The 19,473-nt window shown below is 41.4% G+C and overlaps 1 protein-coding gene across 11 annotated transcripts in view; it reads left to right on the top strand.

The window, feature by feature from the left end:
- Positions 1–19,473, top strand: part of AMBRA1 (autophagy and beclin 1 regulator 1) — a 180,711-nt gene that overhangs the window by 129,457 nt on the left and 31,781 nt on the right. For all 11 annotated transcript variants that reach the window (XM_030330997.1, XM_030331001.1, XM_030330998.1 and 8 more), the window contains 2 exons: positions 8,829–8,939; positions 19,208–19,396. In XM_030330997.1, the coding sequence (XP_030186857.1) occupies positions 8,829–8,939; positions 19,208–19,396 (300 nt within the window). The remainder of the gene's footprint in view (positions 1–8,828; positions 8,940–19,207; positions 19,397–19,473) is intronic.

Here is a 19,473-nt window from a genome sequence, read left to right as displayed (position 1 = left end):
TTTCAACGTTTATTTATTTTTGGGACAGAGAGAGACAGAGCATGAACGGGGGAGGGGCAGAGAGAGAGGGAGACACAGAATCGGAAACAGGCTCCAGGCTCTGAGCCATCAGCCCAGAGCCTGACGCGGGGCTCGAACTCAGGGACCGCGAGATCGTGACCTGGCTGAAGTCGGACGCTTAACCGACTGCGCCACCCAGGCGCCCCAATCTTTTAAAGAAAATATTAAAAAATAAAAGTTCTTTGTAAATTTTGGATACTAGTCCTTTATTGGATAAATGTTTTGCAAAGATTTTCTACCAGTCTGTGGCTTGTCTTTTCATTCTTTCTTAATACTGTCTTTCACAGAGCAGAACTTTTTAATTTTAATGAAGTCAACTTTGTCATTTTTGTTTTTCATGGATTGCACTTTTGGTGGAAAAGTCTTTGCCAAACCCAAGGTCACCTACGTTTTCTCTTACATTATCTCCTAGGAATGTTACAGTTTTCTGTTTTACATCTAGGTCTTTGATCCCATTTGAGTTAATTTTTGTGAAAAGTACAAAATTTATACCTAGATTCATATTTTTGCATGTGGATGTCCAGTTATTTCAGCATCATTTATTGAAAAGACTATATTGAATTGCTGTTGTGCTTTTGTCAAAGATCAGTTGACTTAGGGTTTATTTCTGGACTCTTTATTCTGCTCCATTGATCTATTTGTCTGTTCCTTCACCAGTAGCCACACCATGTTCATCACTGTAGCTTTTTAGTAAGTCTTCAAGTCAGATAGCATCAGTCCTCCAATTTTGTTCTTGGCTATTCTCGATCTTCTGCCATTCCAGATAACCTTTAGAATTTTTCAGTATTCATAAAGGAGTGTTCTGGGATTTTGATTGGGATTGCATTGAATCTATAGATCCATTTGGGAAGAATTGACATCTTAACAGAATTAAGTCTTCCTATCCATGAACGCGAAATATCTCTCCAATATTTATTTTAGATCTTTTGTGATTGCTTTCATTGCAGTTTTGTAGTTTTCATCCTATAGATCTTGTACATATTTTGTTAGATTTATATCTAAAATTTTTTTTCATCTGATGTAAATGGTATTGTATTTTTTATTTCTTTTTTTTTCAATATTTTTAATGTTTATTATTTATTTTTGAGAGAGAGAGAGAGAGACAGACACAGCATGAGCAGGGGAGGGGCAGAGAGAGGGAGACACAAAATCCAAAGCAGGCTCCAGGCTCTGAGCTATCAGCACAGAGCCCGATGCAGGGCTCGAACCCAAGAACTGTGAGATCATGACCTGAGCTGAAGTTGGACGCTTGACCAACTGAGCCACCCAGGCACCCCTGTATTTAATTTGTAATTCCAATTCCAGTTACTCATTTGTTCACTGCTGGTATATAAGAAAGCAATTGAGGGGCGCCTGGGTGGCGCAGTCGGTTAAGCGTCCGACTTCAGCCAGGTCACGATCTCGCGGTCCGTGAGTTCGAGCCCCGCGTCGGGCTCTGGGCTGATGGCTCGGAGCCTGGAGCCTGTTTCCGATTCTGTGTCTCCCTCTCTCTCTGCCCCTCCCCCGTTCATGCTCTGTCTCTCTCTGTCCCAAAAATAAATAAAAAACGTTGAAAAAAAATTTTTTTTAAAGAAAGCAATTGACTTTTTTTTTTTTTTTAACATTTATTTATTTTTGAGGGGGGTGCGGGGGAGAGGCAGAGTGTGAACAGGGAAGGGGCAGAGAGAGAGGAAGACAGAATTTGAAACAGGCTTCAGGCTCTGAGCTATTAGCACAGAGCCTGAGGCAGGACTCGAATCCGCAGGCTGTGAGATCATGACCTGAGCTCAAGTTGGACGCTTAAGTGACTGAGCTACCCAGGTGCCCCAGCAATTGACTTTTTCTGTATTAACCTTGTATCCTGCAACCTTGGTATAATTGTTTAATAGTTCCAGGAGTTACTTTTATTATTCTTTGGCATTTGTAATAGACAATCATGTCATCTGTAAACAAAGACAGTTTTGTTTCTTCCTCTCCGATGGTATATACCTCTTATTTGCTTTCTTATCTTATTGTATTAGCTAGGATTTCCAGTACAGTGATGAAGAGGAGTAGTGAGAGGAGACATCCTTGCTTGTTCCTGATCTTTGGGGGAAATCACATAGTTTCTGATCATTAAGTATGATGTTAGCTATAGGGTTTTTGTAGACATTTTCTATCCAACTGAGATAGTTCTCTCTTCCTAAGTTTCTGATAGTTTTTATTGTAAGTGTTGGGTTTTGTCATAAGGTTTTTCTGTCTGTATCTATTGGTATGATTATTTGATTTTTCTTCTTTGTCCTGCTGATATAACGGATTGTATTTATTGATTTTCAAATGTTGAGCAAGGCTTGCATAGCTGGGATAAATCCCACTTGGTCATAGTATATAATTTTTAAAATATATTATTGGATTGGACTTGCTAATATTTTGTTGAGGATTTTTGCCTCTGAGATACCAGTCTATAGTTTTCCTTTCTTCACTGTCTTTGTCTGGTCTCAGTGCTGAGGGTAATACTGGCCTTATAAAGTGAATTTGGAAGTAGATCCACTTAAGTTTTCTGTAAGAAATTGTAGATTTGATGTAATTTCTTCCTTAAATGTTTGATAGAATTTAGCAAGTGAACCCACTTGGGTCTGGTGCTTTCTGTTTGAGAAGGTTATTAATGATTAATTCAACTTAGTAAGTATATGCCTATTCAGATTATCTATTTCTTCTTGTGTAAATTTTGGTAGACTCTGTCTTTCAGGCAATTAGTCCATTTCTAATAGATTACCAAATTAGTGGGCATTGAGTTGTTCATAGTAGTCTTTTATTATCCTTTTAGTATCCATGCATCAATAGTGATGGCCCCTCTTTTATTTCTGATACTAATAATTTGTGTCTTCTCTCTTCTTTAGTTAGCTTGGCTCAAGGTTTATCAATTATATTGATCCTTCTAAAGAACCAGCTTTTGGTTTTATTTTTTTCTATTGATTTCTTATTTTTAGTTTCATTGATTGCTTCTCTAATTTTTTTTTTCCTTACATTGGATTTCATTTGCTCTTCTTTTCTTATTTCCTAAGGTGGAAGCTTAAATTATTGATTTTAGATCTTCTTTTGTCTTCCCAAAGAAGATTCTTTTTTAAAAACTATTTATTTATTTTTGAGAGTGAGAGTGCACAAACAGGGGAGAAGGGGAAAGGGCACAGAGGGGGAGAGAGAGAGTGGGGGGCGGGGGGAGAGAGAGAGAGAATGAGAGTGATTCCCAAGCAGGCTCTGTGCCATCAGCGCAGAACCCAACATGGGCTCAAACCCACTAACCACAAGATCATGAGCTGAGCTGAAACCAAGAGTTGGACACTCAACCAACTGAGCCACCCAGGTGCCCCTATTTTTTCTTCTCTTTTAATGTATACATTTCAGTGCAGTACATTTCCCTCTAAGCACTGCTTTTGTTGCATCTAACAAATTTTAATAAGTTGTATTTTCATCTTCATTTAGTTCAAAATATTTTAAAATTTCTCTTGAGATGTCTTCTTTGAGCCATGTGTTATTTAAAGTGTGTTGCTTAATCTCCAAATATTTGGGGATTTTCCAGTTATCTTTTTGCTACTAATTTCTAGTTTAATTCCCTGTGGTCTGACAGCATACTTTGTATGATTTCTGTTCTTTTAAATGTGTTACAGTGGGTTTTGTGGCCCAGAATGTGACTGTCTTGGCCTAGGCTGTTTTTCAAGGAGAAAGTTACTACAGAGTCTAGGGGCTTGGCATTTGACCTTAATTCTAAAGTTAAATGCTTCTGTCTCTTGGCCCTGGCACATAATTTGGACTAGTCTCTTACAAAAGGACCTGTATCTTTCACTTGTTGATTATAGAGCTATACCTGTAGAGAAAAAGCATATAGAGAGTGGAATAAATGTTTAAAATTATTTTATTTTATTTTTTTAATTTTTAAAAAAATGTTTATTTATTTTTGAGAGAGAGACAGAGCATGAGCAGGGCAGGGGCAGAGAGGGAAGGAGACACAGAACCTGAAGCAGGCTCTAGGCTCTGAGCTGTCAGCACAGAGCCCGATACGGGGCTCAAACTCACTAACCACGAGATCATGATCTGAGCTGAAGTCAGGCACTTAACCGACTGAGCCACCCAGGCACCCCTAAAATAATTTTAATGGTAGCCATTTGTTAGACACTTACTACTTGCCATTGCTTTACATTTACTGGTTCAGTAAGTTCTCTCAATGACCCTATAAATTGTCAGCATTATCATTATACCTGTTTTACAGGTAAGACAACTGAGGTTCAGAGAGACACATAGTCATACTGCAGTAGATGCTAGCAGGCAGTATCCAAATCCGGTCCATCTGATTCTGAAGCCTGTATTCTCGGACACCATACAAAAAACAAACAAACTACAAGCCATAATATCCCAGTTCAGGCTAGTCTTTCATCCATGACAGAAGTGGGAAACTAAGTTTGCTAAGGGAATATGTGTATAATGCTATGCCTTTGATTAGTTTCTTTCCAAAATCAGTATCACTAACAGTTCTGGTGACTTTAGCAGTGGACATTCTAATAGTGGTGCTTCCTGAGAGCACCTATTTTGGAGTTAAAAATGTAGGCTATATTTATTTAGCTTGGTGGTTTCTGACCAGGGATGATTTTGGTCCCAGGGAACATTTGGCAATGTCTGGAGACAATTTTGGTTGTCACAACTGGGTGAGGGGGTAGTGGGCAGAAGCCAGCAATAGTGCCAAACACCTTACAAAGCCCAAGACCCACCACACCCCCTAAACAAAGAATCATCTGGCCCAAAATATCAGTAGTGGAGGCTGAGAAGCCCTCAGTCTAGCTTGTCTATCGTGTTATTACTGAGAAAACCTCGAGGCCTCAGAAATCTCTCCGCAGTCTCTCAGGATTTAGCTTCTGAGGCTAAGTGCCTCCTATGTAAATACTTCGGAGCTCAGCCCATTAACTCATTCTGGCACATTTCCTATACCTTAAGCTTAGTGGCCAGAGGCCTACTAAATGGTTGGGGCTTTTTAATAGGGTGATACTTTTTCTTCCTGATGTTTCCGAGAGACAGGCTCAGCTGGCTTGCAGCTCTTGCAAAAGAGAACCTGGTGACAATACGCTAATCTGTTGCTGGCATCTTTTCCTCCTAATCTATGTTTACATGGCACTGAAAATCGACTCCCTGGTGCCAGGCTCCATTTCTCCTAAGCGCTCTGGCACCATTGGCCGAGAACACCTCCCCAGTCTCTTCCACACAGTGCTACCATACATGTTTATTATATTGCACAGCTGTTCTCCAGAAGACATTTCTGGAGGCATGGACTGTACAGTAGCTTCTGGAGCCAGGGGTTGGAGTCTTAATCATTATGTTCCCAGTTGCAGATCCACAGCACTCTTAAAGCCTCTGGTTTTTCCTTCCTTCCTTCCTTCCTCCCTCCCTCCCTCCTTCCCTCCCTCCCTCCCTCCCTCCCTTCCTCCCTTTCACGTTTATTTATTTTTTTTAATGCTTTTTTTTTTTTAATTTTTTTTAACGTTTATTTTTGAGACAGAGACAGAGCATGAACAGGGAGGGTCAGAGAGAGAGGGAGACACAGAATCTGAAACAGGCTCCAGGCTCTGAGCCGTCAGCACAGAGCCTGACACGGGGCTCAAACTCATGGACCGCGAGATCATGACCTGAGCCGAAGTTGGACGCCCAACCGACTGAGCCACCCAGGCGCCCCCTTTAATGCTTTCTTAAATGTTTATGTATTTTTGAGAGAGAGAGAGAGAGAGAGAGAGAGAGAGAGAGAGAGAGCGCGCGCGCACAAGTGGGGGAGGGGCAGAGAAGAGAGGGAGACACAGAATCTGAAGCAGGCTCCAGGCTCTGAGCCGTCAGCACAGAGGCCGACGTGGGGCTTGAACTCACAAACCACGAGATCATGACCTGAGCTGAAGTCAGACATTTAACCAACTGAGCCACCCAGACTCCCTGCATCTGATATTTTCCTTAACTGTTTTCCTAATTGTAGCTCCCATCCTCTCCCCCAGATTTTAAGCTCCTAGAATACGGAGTCTGTTTCTTCAGTTTATTTTCTATCCTTCAGTTTATTTTCTACTCTCTTGCTATTAGCAACTAACATTCCATTCACCATCTATTGAGAAATCAATTTACCTTCTATTATTTTGTGTTTTATGCTTTTGTATTAAAAGTTGGAGGACAGAGGCCCCTGGGTGGCTCAGTCGGTTGAGTGTCCGACTCTTGATTTCGCTTCAGGCCATGATACAGTTGTGAGATCAAGCCCCAGTCAGGTTCTGTACTGGCAGCGCAGAGCCTGCTTGGGATTCTCTCTCTTCCCCTCTGCTCCTCCCTGCGCTCTCTCACTTTCTCACACACACAAAACAAATAATCATTAAAAAAAAAAAGAGAGAAAGACTCTCTTAGCTAGGCTTGCTTGCTCCATTAAAAAAAAAATTTGGAGGACATGATAACTACAATGGTGTGAGAGAGACTAGTGGTTGGAGGGCAATGTCAGCCATCTAGATAAGCAAACCAGGGAACAATTCATAAGCTTAGTGATGTTGAGCCTGGATTAGAGTGAAATTGAGTAATTCTTTCCAGGGAAGTGGTAGACCTTAGAACTTAAAAGTTATTTTCATTATCAAGGGGGCCTAGCAAAATCAAGAAAGTTCCTATTAAGAAAATCCAGTAGGGGCACCTGAGTGGCTTAATTGGTTAAGTGTCCGAATTTGGCCCAGGTTATGATCTCACAGTTCATGAGTTTGAGCCTCCCATTGGGTTCTCTGCTGTCAGTGCAGAGCCTGCTTTGGATCCTCTGTCCCCATCTCTCTCTGCCCCTCTCCCCTGCTTGCGTGCACTTTCTCTCTCTCAAAATATGTATGTATATATATATATATATATATATATATATATATATATTTTTTTTTTTTTTTTTTTTTTAAAGTCCAATATGTAGATCACCCCCTTCAAAACCCAGAGAAGTTCAGCAAAGTTCCCAAGTCAGGTGTAATTATTACAGGATATTCTATAAAGGTTAAAATTATGAGGAACATAGATTTACCTTATTTGAGTGATATGCCACAGGGCCCTCAGTAGGGGTTTGAGGTCAGTGAGCTCACTGTCAGCACTGCCAATGCTATCTTTCTCAGGCCTTCCGGGAGATCATGACCATTTGGATCTATGTCTTTGTAAGATTTTAGAGAATTTTGTTGTGGGGGTATCGGTTTATCTAGAACAGTATTTCGGAGCCCTTGCAGACATTTTTTTCCAATCATCCCCCCTCCCGTGAAATTTTAATATTACAGATATGCTGTATATCTGTCACACACTGCAGTATTTTGGAGGCAAGCTAGTGATTGCACTAAGATTTCCCCATGAACCAGTTTTCACCCCCACGGGGGCAATATTGCCCATGTTGCGAATACGTAATCTAGCAATATTATCATCTTGGAAATGAACTGTTATTTTTACCTTTCTTTACAAATTGAAACTGGGACAAGGACACTATCAGTAAACTAGTGTTGAAAAGAGTCTTCTTATGTAGTGGCTTGCTGCAACTGGAGAAGAGTGAGAACGGTACTTTTCTGGCTTGTATGGAGGACATTTTCTCTGAACAGCCTCTTGACCATTTGGGGAAAGAACAGGAAAAGACCAGGAACGGCAGACAGACCAATCAATGCAGCTCACCAAAAGGAAGACAAAAGTACAGGTGACAAAACCGTTTTGCCAGGGATATGCTGAGGGAGGAAGGTGGTGAAACTGAAGAATCTAGGTATAAAATAGTCTGTTGTTCCAAGGCTAGTAAGCTCTAACCAGTTCATTTTCTTAAAGTAGGAGGTGATTTACAGCAGAGAATACCATTTAGGTTGTCTAGCATGCAACAGTGTTCTATTCTCCCAAGAGGGTTTGGCTTGTCTGATCAAAAGGGTGGTTGTGTATGAAATGCACCTCAGAAGGAGGAGGAGGAAATGACATGTTCATGTAAATGAAATACAACTGCAAATTAAAGTGTCACCCTGTTAAAAAAAAATCCATTTTTCATTTAATTGGTTTCCAAAGGAAAAAAATGTCATACAGAAGTGTATATCTCAGGGAAAGTTAAACCGTGAGATGTTCCAAGTGAATTCGGATTCAAGGAAGTTCTCATGGGGTGGGGAGAGGAGGGGTTTATAAAATATTGCCCTAATAAAAATATTCTGATACTGAAAAGCTAGGCTTATAAATTTCTGCTGTCGTTACATGCCAGGGGTCCAGAAGAAATTAGCAAATATGACCTCATTTGTTCTTTACCGTCTCTATGTATCTAATCAGCTGTATACTGGCTGCCTCTTCCCTGGAGGAAGCTTCCTTTTGTGATGTTTTGTTAGGGAGAAGGTCATGTGCAAAGGAGGAGACACTTTCTCCCAAATAGCTCTGCTTACTACAAAGACATCCAGGAATGAAATGCTTTTCTGTAGGTCCTTTCTGTGTTAATGTTGTCCTCCCATTTTTCACTCCCCCCGCCCCTCAATTTTATGAAAATTTATCTTTCTCTTTACACTGAGAGCCTACCAGACAGGACATATATGTTACCTGCCACATTGTTGGCACCAAGGAAATGTTAAATAATCATGGGAGGAGCTGATTAATGGGATTATGTTTCCAGTAGAATTGTTCCTGAGAGGCATGTCTGGTTTCTCTTTGAGATGGGGATTTAGCAGATGGTTCTTCCTCTTCCCCCTCTCCTGCTAATCGCAGTACATGTTGTTTTATGTTTACAGAGGAAACATGGATAAAGACTATAATGTGCTCTCTTTGTCTTCTCCCCCAACCAGGGGCAGTGATTGGTGATGGACAGTCTGCTGTGGCCAGTAACATTGCCAACACCACCTACCGGCTCCAGTGGTGGGACTTCACTAAGTTTGACCTCCCCGAAATCAGTAATGGTAAGCCAAAGTAGAGCTGGTAGTGGTGGAAGGGGTGTCTCTTATTGGTGGGTCAGAACTCAGAAGCCCATGGAGCACTGGAGTTCTCATGATATTGTTGAGCAGCTGATTGCCAGTTTCTACAGTTTCTCAGTTTCTACAGTTCTCAGTCGGTAGTCAGCAGACATGTTTTGAGCGCCCACCCTAAGCAGCGAACCATGGTGGCTGTGGTGCCAGGGGCAGTGCCAAGATGGACACAGAGATGAAGGGGTCTCTACTCTGGGGAGTTCACCAGCTAGTAGCTCATTGTCCTAATAAGCCTCAATGTTTAGGTGGAACTGAGAAGAAAAGAAAGAGCAAGGAGTTTAGGAACTGAGAGCTAGCCCTTGTGACCCTTGAGGAGAGACTGTGGTGATGTTAAACTCATTTGCTAATCCAGAACTGGATGGAACACAGTGAATGGATGGAACTGGATGGAACACAGTGAATGGATGGAACTGGATGGAACACAGTTGGTCTGTGACTTACAAACACATCTGTCTGATAGTCCATTTTCCCAGCTTCCTGGGAAGTCCGCAATCCCAGGTCTCAGTGGTTTATCACAGCATTTTAAAGAACTTCACTTTTTATCGAATGAAGGACTTCTGAGAAGTAGCAGTTCGGCCTCTGCTTGAATACTGCAGATGACAGGTCACACTGTCTGACAAGATGGCCTAATCCATCACTGATAAGTTCCTGTTATTGTTCCCTTCCTGTTATTTCCTCCCATTGGTCCTGGTTCTACCTCTGAATCTCCCTAGAATAAGTCTAACGTACCTCTTGTGATGGTCCTCCAACTATTTGAAGATAAATTGCCATTTTCCTTTCCTAAATCTTTCTTCTCAGGCCAGATTTCCTTCCTTGAGATTCCTTTTACTGATCCTGGTTTCCAAATCCTTGACAATTTTTCTCATCTTCCCTTTTGATTTTGGGGGGCCAGAACACAGTTAAAAACTCCAGATGGGAGCTGTCCAGTATGTAGCACAACGGTGGTTTGGATAGTGTTGATTCAGCATGAGATTTCAGCAGCTTTTTCTGAAGCCACTCTTCAGTTTGCGGTCACTTCAAATTCCTGGATAGTTAATTAAGAAACCAAGACTACTGTTCTATACTTACATGTACACTTGAATCTTTAAAAACCAAAACAGGTTTGGGGCACCTGGGTGGCTCAGTTGGTTGAGCGTCCGACTTCAGCTCAGGTCACGATCTCACAGTTCATGGGTTCGAGCCCCGTGTCAGGCTCTGTGCTGACGGCTCAGAGCCTGGAGCCTGTTTCAGATTCTGTGTCTCCCTCTCTCTCTGCCCCTCCCCCATTCACGCTCTGTCTCTGTCTGAAGAATAAATAAACATTAAAAAAAAAGTTTAAAAAAAAAAGCAGGTTTGTATTTGTTTCTATTAAATGTGATCTTAATAGTGTCAATTGCAGTTCCTGGCTCCTCCCTCTCAGTGCCTTTTTGAACTTTGATTCAGTACTTTTCTCTCAGTCTTACATCATCTACTAATTTGATAAATATGCTTTCTCTGTCTTCCTTTGGACTACTAGCAAAAATGGTGAATCAGTCAGGACTTTATACCAGTCCTTGTGTTATGTTGCTGTGGACTTTCTCTGTGTCAGTTTTGGTTCATGAATTAGCACCCAGGCATGATGATCCCAACTGAAGCCCACATTTAAGAAAAAATCTTGTCTACAAGGTATTGTAAGAGTTTGTCAGATGCTTAAAATAATCAAGATGTTCTCTGTGGCATTTCCCAATCTGCCAGTCTTGGTATCCTTGTCAGACCATGAAAATAAGGTTAATTTTTCATGTCCTAATCTTAGTGAAACCACAGTAGCAATCATTTATTTCTAAGTACTTATAAGCCACATGTTCAATAATCTGTTTAAGTCTGCTGGGAATCAGCTGCAATCTACTTTTTCCTTTATTGAATACCAGGTTTGCTTGTTCAGCTCCACATTTCTGACCCAGATCTTATTTGCCATAATTTATTTCAAGTTATTTTGTTTATATTGTTTACTTTGTGGAAATGTATTCAACGTTCAAAATTTTTTAAACTATAAAATAATATTACAGTGGAAAGTTTACCAGCCCTGCTCCCAGGTGCCCACCACTCCTCCCCATAGGCAGCCACAATTAGCAGTTCCTTGTATATCTTTTCAAGGATACCTTATGTGTGTATAAACAGGCAAATGCAAATGTATGTTTTCTCACCTTCTGTTTGACCCAAATGGTAACATGTTATACATACTCTTCTTTCTGCACTTTGCTTTCTGTACTTTATAATGTATGTTGGTTATCTTACATATCAGTATATGAAGAGTTAACTCTTTCTTTTTTAATAAGTGCCAGTATTCCGTTGTCCAAATGGAGTCTCTTGGTTCCATTTTTTAACCATTTTTCAAACAGTCTTCCTCTGAGGAACTTTTAAATTGTTTTCAGTCTTTCGCCATACAAACCGTGCTTTAGTTTGTTGTTTTGCATACATGCAAGAATATCTATAGGATAAATTCCTAGGAATAGAATTGTAGTTAGGAAGAGTACATACATCTGTGATTTGGGTAGATGTTGCTAAGTCACCCTCTGTAGGGTTATGCCGATTTCTACTCTGCCCTGCAGCCTATGTGAATGCCTGTTCCCTAAACTCTTGCTGGCAGAATGTGTTAACCGTATTTTTGGATATTTGCATTTCCGATAGGTAAAAAATAGTATGTAGGTATTTTAAGTTTGTATTTCTTATATTACACCAGGTTGTGCGCCTCTTTATACACTTAGCTATGTGTATTGCCTTTTCTTGACCTGTCCATGTGCTTTACCTGTTTTTCTATTGTGTTGCTGATCTTTTCCTTATCGGGTCTACAGGAGCTCTTTCTAAATCAGAAAATTAACTTCTAATAGGAGCTCCCTGGTTGTCATTTGTCTTTTGACTTTGCTGAAGGTTATTTTTGTCATAGAACTTATTTTAAGTAGTCAAAATTATCCAACTTTCCATTTATGGTTCCCAGATTTTGTGTCATCATTAGGAAGATCAGTTAGTACTTTTGTATTTTAGTTCCTTTACCTTCAAGTCTTTGATTCACTAAGAGTTTAACCTAGTTCCAAATAAGCAGAATATGATCCAGCTTTTACTCCATATGGCTACTCATTTGTCCCGAGTTTATAGACTAATGCATTTGTCCCCATTGATTTGGAATGTCACTTTCATCCTATTTTTACTTTCCTGTGTTTATTTAGATGTATTTCTAGACTATCCATTCTATCCTAGTGATCTGTGTGATTATTCATGTGAGAGTACCACATGGGTTTGTTTTGAGGCTTTGTATTTTAGAATCTAGACCTATCCCCTCTTGTTGTTGTTGTTGTTGTTGTTGTTGTTGTTGTTGTTGTTCTTATTTACGTAGGCTTTATGCCCAGTGCAGAGCCAGACACAAGGCTTAAATTCACAACCCTGAGATCAAGACCTGACCTGAGATCAAGAGTTGGATGCTTAACCAACTGAGCCACCCAGGCGCCCCTCTTATTTCTTTAATCCAAATTATCCTGTCTGCTCAAGCAGTTTTGTTTTCCTGTATGGACTTTAAAACTGTTTTACTTCTTCCCTTCACACCCCCTCCGCCCTGAAAAAAAAACCCTGTAGTATAATTATTGCAATCACATTAAACTTATAAATTAACTTAAGGAGATTCAGCATCTTTATGGTATCTTTTTAGTAAGAATGTGGTATGATTTTCCATTTCTCCAAGTTTCTCTTGTGTTGTTAGGAATGTTTTCTTCATATAGATCCTACAGAATTCTTAAGTTTACTATTATAAGCTTATTTTTTAAATCCTACTGTCTTACTGAATTGTTTACTAATTATAGTTGTTACTCAGGTAAATCTCATGGATTTTCTAGGTGTGTTATCTGTAAGAAGTGATAATTTTACCTTCTCCATTCCAAGTTTTACATTCGTAATTTCTTTCTCTTGTCTATTTGCATTGGCTCCTATCAGTACAGTGTTAAATAATAGCAGGCAGCTTCATATTGTTCCTGATTTTATTAGGAAAACTTCTAGCTTTTTCCCTATAAACATATTGCTGGCTTTTAGGTTGAACCAGAACTAGTTTACCATTTTAAGGAAGTCATCTATTCCTATTTTATTGAAGGTTTTTATCGAGAATGGATTTTGAATTTAGTCATGGCCTTTCAGCATCTATGAAGATGATCATATGTTTTTTTTTCCTCTCCTTTGATCTAATAATAAAATCTTCATATTAATGGATTCTGTAATATTGAACCTGTCTTTACATTTCTTGGAAAAAAAAAAAAAAACAACACCTGGTTGGTGGAGTATTCTTTAATGTAAAATTCTTTCCATGTAGCTTACTAATAGACTTTTTTCATTGATTTTTGCAAGTGGGATGGCCCTGTCCTTTTTTATAATATCTATGGATTTTGGTGTCAGTAAATATAATTTGGTAGGTTTTCTTTGGAGCAGTTTAAATACTATTTGAATTGCTTATGCTTTTGTATTTTAAAGGTCTGGGCCTAATGTCTGTCTTTCTTTCTTTCTTTCTTTCTTTCTTTCTTTCTTTCTTTCTTTCTTTCCTTCTTTCTTTCTCCCTTCCTCCCTCCCTCCCTCCCTCCCTTCCTCCCTCCCTTCCTCCCTCCCTCCTTTCCTTCCTTCCTTCTTTCCTTCCTTCCTTCCTTCCTTCCTTCCTTCCTTCCTTCCTTGCATGGAGGGAGGTAGTTCTTTGATAACTTTCTCTGTCAACTGTCCTATAAGGGGGTAAGCACATGAACTCTTATGACACGCTGTCCAGGTTCAAATCCCTGGTCAAGCCACCTTCTAGCAGTATGACCTTGGTTATTTAATCTCTCTCCACCTTCATTTCCTTGTCTATAAAGTGAGAATTATAATAGTGCAAACCTCATAGGGTTGTTCTGAGAATTATATTAGTTAATAATGTCAGGCACTCTGAACATTACCTGACATATAATAAATGGTCAGAAAGTGCTAGCTATTTTTATCATGTCTTTTTCTAGGAAATTGCACCATGATTCTTTGAGAGTATGGCCATAACTCTATAAAGTCCCACCTGCCCCCATCTTTAGTACACTGGGATATGTATTCTCCATCTATGGAGAGTAACGTTCATGTAAGTAAGATATTGCTCTCACCCCATTGCCTTATCTGTAATGGGCTTCCCATCCTTCTCAAGCATGTTGTTTCTACCCAGTTGCAGGTCATTTGCCTTGATAGGAAAACAAAATCTTCAGAAAACGGGCATAGGATATGTTGCTGTCGTAGCTTTGATGGCCTTTTTGGTTGTCCCAGTGTGTTTTGTATAAGCCTTAACTTGTTCCAACTACAACTTCCTATAATTCTCCTTCTGTGTTTCTTCTTGCATCTTTTGATTACAACTCTTGTAAAACCTGAGTTGATCAGAGAGTTTCATGTGGAACTGGATTGGCTCATTTAGTTTGGCTCATGCATGGGGTTAGAATTCTGCTTTTTAAGAGTGTCCTATTTTTCTTAGAGTTCTGACCTTGGAAAAGAACTGCGTTCTGGTTGCTTAGGGCGTATATGTCTAATTATAGTCAGTGTTCCTTCCCATGGTATTACCCTCTAGAATGATAGTCACTTTTACCTGAGTTGCCCGTGGTTTGCTGGTTGGTCTGAATGAACTCTAGTTACAGTTTGCATCTTCACTCTTGATAGATTCAGCTGTGAGAAGAGTAAGTAGGGAATTTCTTTTGCTGTAGGATTCATTTCTGAACACCACGTACCTCTCTGTCGAGGGTAGCCTTTGGCTGTGGCACAGCCTGTGCCTGCCAGCCACTGGGCTTGAGTTTTACTCATGTGTTCAGCAGCCACTATATTGCTGGTCATCTGACTTACCCGAATTGCATTTAACTTTTTTCTGGAGTTAAAGATTCTTGCCACATGTTTCTCTCAGTTGGGATGCAAGATTAATGAATTCCTCTTTGTAAAGTTTAGAAGCCGGTGAAAAGGCCTCAGACGTGTAGATAATTTTGAAAACACTTTCATGAAAAAGTAGCTCATTGGATTCACTCTTTTTTTGTTTGTTTTTAACATTTATTCATTATTGAGAGACGGAGACACAGAGCGTGAGCAGGGGAGGGGTAGAGAGAGGGGGAGAGACAGAATCTGAAGCAGGCTCCAGGCTCTGATCTGTCAGCACAGAGCCCGATGCGGGGCTCGAACTCACAAACTGTGAGATCACGACCTGAGCCGAAGTCGGTCGGTCAACCAACTGAGCCACCCAGGCGCCCCTCACTCTTGTGTTTTAAGAGTGAGCTCTTATTGGGTAAAGAGCGTTGGTCACTAGGTTTTCCTGCCAGAACTGGCCTTCAGAAATCCAGTGGCTGAGTGGTGTAAGGCAGACCATACCACAGGAGATGTAGTGATTGGTGCCTTCAGGGAGGGCTTGCAGTGTCATACGTAGTTCTGTGAGGAGGTCTTATTCTGCAACCAGATGGGCTCAGAGCCAAAAGGAAATTTCCCTGCTGATTTAACCCCCTTTGAGTTTTCCAAATCAGTATCTAATGCATTTGCAAAAGCACTGCAACTGCTAATCGCTCCCATGGCCTCATCTGGCCAGCCAGCAACAGGCTACAAATCGATCTTTGTACAAGGTGTTTGTTTATAATTTATGGAGCTGATAGGAAGGCAGAGCCATCTGCTCCTCCAGGCATCAGTATTTCTAACCCCTCCCATTCCCTGCTAGGGCATTTTCACTTGGAAATCATTTATAATTAGGAGGAGATTACATTGCGGAGTCTGGAACATGGCTTCCTGCTGTCTTCTGCATCATTTTTTCTCCCCCTGGAGCTGCCCCCTGAAGCTCTTAAGCAGCTTTGATTTGAAAAATCCTTTCTTTCCTAACCTTTATTTCCATTCTGAGCTGCCCCATCACCCTTCCCCACGTGTGTTTTTGCCTTTAAGTGCAGGGCAGGTTGCTGGAGCTACAGCTCAGGGATCAAGGACTGTTTGGTAAGGCAGCAGTTTTCAAGTGTGGTCCCAGACCAGCAGCATCAGAGGCATCTGGGAACTTGTTAGAAATGCAAATTCTCAGGCCTCACCCGAACATTCTGTGTTTTAATAAGCCCTCCAGGTGATTCTGATGCATGCTAATACTGGAGAAGCACTGTGATAAGGCGAGGCAGAGAGCAGAACAAAGATTTCTACTGGTGTGTGGGTTGCCAGTGCCTTAGGCTTTATTTCACTTCACCTTTTTCTCTACCTGCTTACATTATTGTTCAGTCCAGAAAGGGTGAGTTGTCCTTGTCATGAGTGCATTACTTTCCTATGGCCCCAGAAAACAAGAAACCTCTCCCTGTGTAAATTAACTCATCAAAATTTCAGCCTCATGAGGGGAAGCTACACAAGTGAATTGAAGCAGTGACCACTCACCATTGTAACTGAACATTTCCATTTCCATGTGGGAAATTAATAGACAACGGGCAGCAAATGTAAGCCACTAATTGGAACTTTGAAATAAAAATGAAATTGTAAACACACCACCCAGTGCTCGCAGAAGTGAAGCTACCAAATCACTGTGTGCCTGCCACATCCCCTTCATTAGGACAGGAGTGAAGCCCCGGGTCACTAGCTGCACAGTTGCATACGCCTGGAGAAGCTCTGCCTGAGTTTTCGGCATTCTCTTTTCATTTGTCATTTGCATGTCTGTCTGTGAGCTCCCTGCAGTGACTGGGAGCACTTGTGAAACTGGGTGGAGTTGGTGGGGAAGGAACAAAATTTGGGAGGTGGCCATTGATTTGGATTCATCATAATGTAGTAAACACAAACACAGTGGCTTGGACTGGAGGCTGACAAAATGCTTTTCTGTCTCTATGCCCAGTTTTTCAGCGTTTTAGAGCCAGGCTTTCCAGAAGAAGGAAAACCTTACTTGTACTCTCCTTGCCACCCTGGCTCCCCTTAGGAATTAATCTGACAGTAAGCAGTTAAGTGCTTTTTATTTTACGTTGGTGGTGAGTTCTGAGGGTCACTATAGATTTCTATATGTTCAACTGAGTTGTATGTGAGCACACGTGAGTGAGATCTATGTATCAGGGAGATAAGAAAGCCTACTTTCATAAAATAGCCATCATGCGTTTTTAAGATATTAAATGTGGATAAAATGGTAATTGTGCAAAACTGTTCTAAAGTTTGTTATAGTCTCAATTGTCAGTTTCTTTTTATCTTTCTGAGGGTTGTGCCAGCCTCAAGTTTAGAAGATCAAGATGGACTCACTCCCGAAGCTTCCCCCATTCCTTTGTTTTTTTCTCTTTTTTATATATCGCCAATTGGAATCATGTGTCAGCCTAGGGAAGGAGGAAAAGATTGTCATTTTTTGGCACCAGGCTGGGGACCCTGAGTAAGGAGCAGACGGTCTCAGTGCTAACTAGATAAATCTAGCCACAGAGGCTAGAGCAGATGGTGGGTTGGAAGTTGAGCAGTACAGAGCCCTAATGGTGATAGCAGTGAATATTTGGATGTCATTATTTTATTAGTTAGCAAACAGAACCATCCTTGTGGTCCCTCCTCGGTTTTATGTGTAATGGTGCTGTAGGTGTCAGCCCCCAAGAGTTGGCACAATAGCCTAATCAATGTGTTCTGATGTCTTTTTTGATCTACTTTGTCGTCTCTGTAACTTCATTAACAACACACAGGGAAAGGAGGATGAATATAGAGTATTAGAAATTACTGTGGGTCCCTGAGCCCCTAAACCTTAGGCCCCTGAAAAGCAATTCTTTGTTTTGTTTTCCTTAATTTCATGGGGGAACTTGCCCTTGACCTTCCTTCCAGGGCAGGCCTTTTGACTTCCTAGAATAGATCACCTGGAATCTGGTGAGTGCAGCTGAGCTTGATTTTTTTTTTTTTTTTTTTTTTAACCATAATGCTTTTGACAGTGGACATTCGAGTAGTCTCCTTCAAATAAGAGAAGGACTGGGGGCGCCTGGGTGGCGCAGTCGGTTAAGCGTCCGACTTCAGCCAGGTCACGATCTCGCGGTCCGTGAGTTCGAGCCCCGCGTCAGGCTCTGGGCTGGTGGCTCGGAGCCTGGAGCCTGTTTCCGATTCTGTGTCTCCCTCTCTCCTCCTCCGTTCATGCTCTGTCTCTCTCTGTCCCCCCAAAAATAAATAAACGTTGAAAAAAAAAATAAAAAAAATAAAAAAAAAGAGAAGGACTGAAAAGTTTGTTTTCATGTGCACTTGAAGTAGATCTAAGTGAGACAAAGCCCAGAGGAACTTGGTCCCTTTGGATGTGTTGTGCCGTTCTGCTTGTGCCCTTGGTGTGGGCATTCTGCTCCCAAGCTCACATCAAGGGTAAGCTGCTTCCTCTTGGCAGGGAATTACACAGTGGGCTTCGGAGATTCAAATGAAAACCCAAACAAAGTGTGCAGGCACAGGACCAGTGCTGGCCAACATCTCAGTCCTGTCACATGGAGCAGATCCTCCCCACATTCTTCCACCACCCCCACCCCCACCCTACTCCCTCCTGCTGAGCCTGCTGCCTGGCTGACCCTGTGCATAATTCTTTGTAGCTGCCAAGTACAGACTGAGGCTGCCCCTGGCTGTTTGCTTATGGTATTGGTAAGGCCTACGGCATAGTGAGAAATGAAGAGTTCTAGCCATCCAGCCACAGCTGGGCTTTGTTTCTCTTTGTCCTCTCTTGTGGAGTTAGGAACAGGTGTTAGCAAGGACCTGTCCAGAAGTCTGAAGTCTCTAAATGTTCCATTTCCCTTAAATGAGAAAGTAAGGCACAAACTCATGAAATGACTTCCTTCTCCAATGTCGCATAGCAGGTGTGCAGTAGGATCCTCACCCCAAGGAAGCTTTACCTGTATCACCTTTCTCTTGGAATCAGTGGTTTTGCATTTTCATTCATCTTAGTTTTGATCTCTTGGACAATAACAGCTGCTGAGTGGCTCTCCAGGAACAATTTTTAATAACTTTTTCCATATCTAATCTCTCAAATGATGTTTCCAAAGTGTGAGCTAAGACTCAGCAGGTGGTTGTGATTGTGTTGACTGTCTGTCGTTTCCTATTAAAATGGTAAAAGAGACATACCTTTCCAGTCTCTTGTGTTGCTTCTTCCATGAAATTTTAGTTTGATTGACAAGGCAGCCTTTAGCGTTTCTAGAGAGGGTTCAGGCCCTTAGGAAAGCCCCCAAATTTCTTGGCCCAGAATTTTTTACACCATCAACTCCAAACTTTCTTACCCTCTTTTCTTTCTTTGTCTGATGCAGCCTCCGTGAATGTGCTGGTGCAGAACTGCAAGATCTACAATGATGCCAGCTGTGACATTTCTGCAGATGGCCAGCTCCTGGCAGCTTTCATCCCTAGCAGCCAGAGGGGCTTTCCTGATGAAGGCATCCTGGCAGTGTACTCCTTGGCCCCCCATAACCTGGGTGAAATGCTCTACACCAAGCGATTTGGTAAGGGAAAGAAAGCCCAACCTAGTGACAGAGGGATGCCGGTGCCTTTGCATGGGCATTCCTAGGTGAGGCATAGC

Source organism: Lynx canadensis, chromosome D1, assembly GCF_007474595.2.
Source record: "Lynx canadensis isolate LIC74 chromosome D1, mLynCan4.pri.v2, whole genome shotgun sequence".
Lineage (NCBI taxonomy): Eukaryota > Metazoa > Chordata > Mammalia > Carnivora > Felidae > Lynx > Lynx canadensis.
Note: the sequence above shows the minus strand (reverse complement) of the source record. Positions and strands in the feature narration are given on the sequence as shown.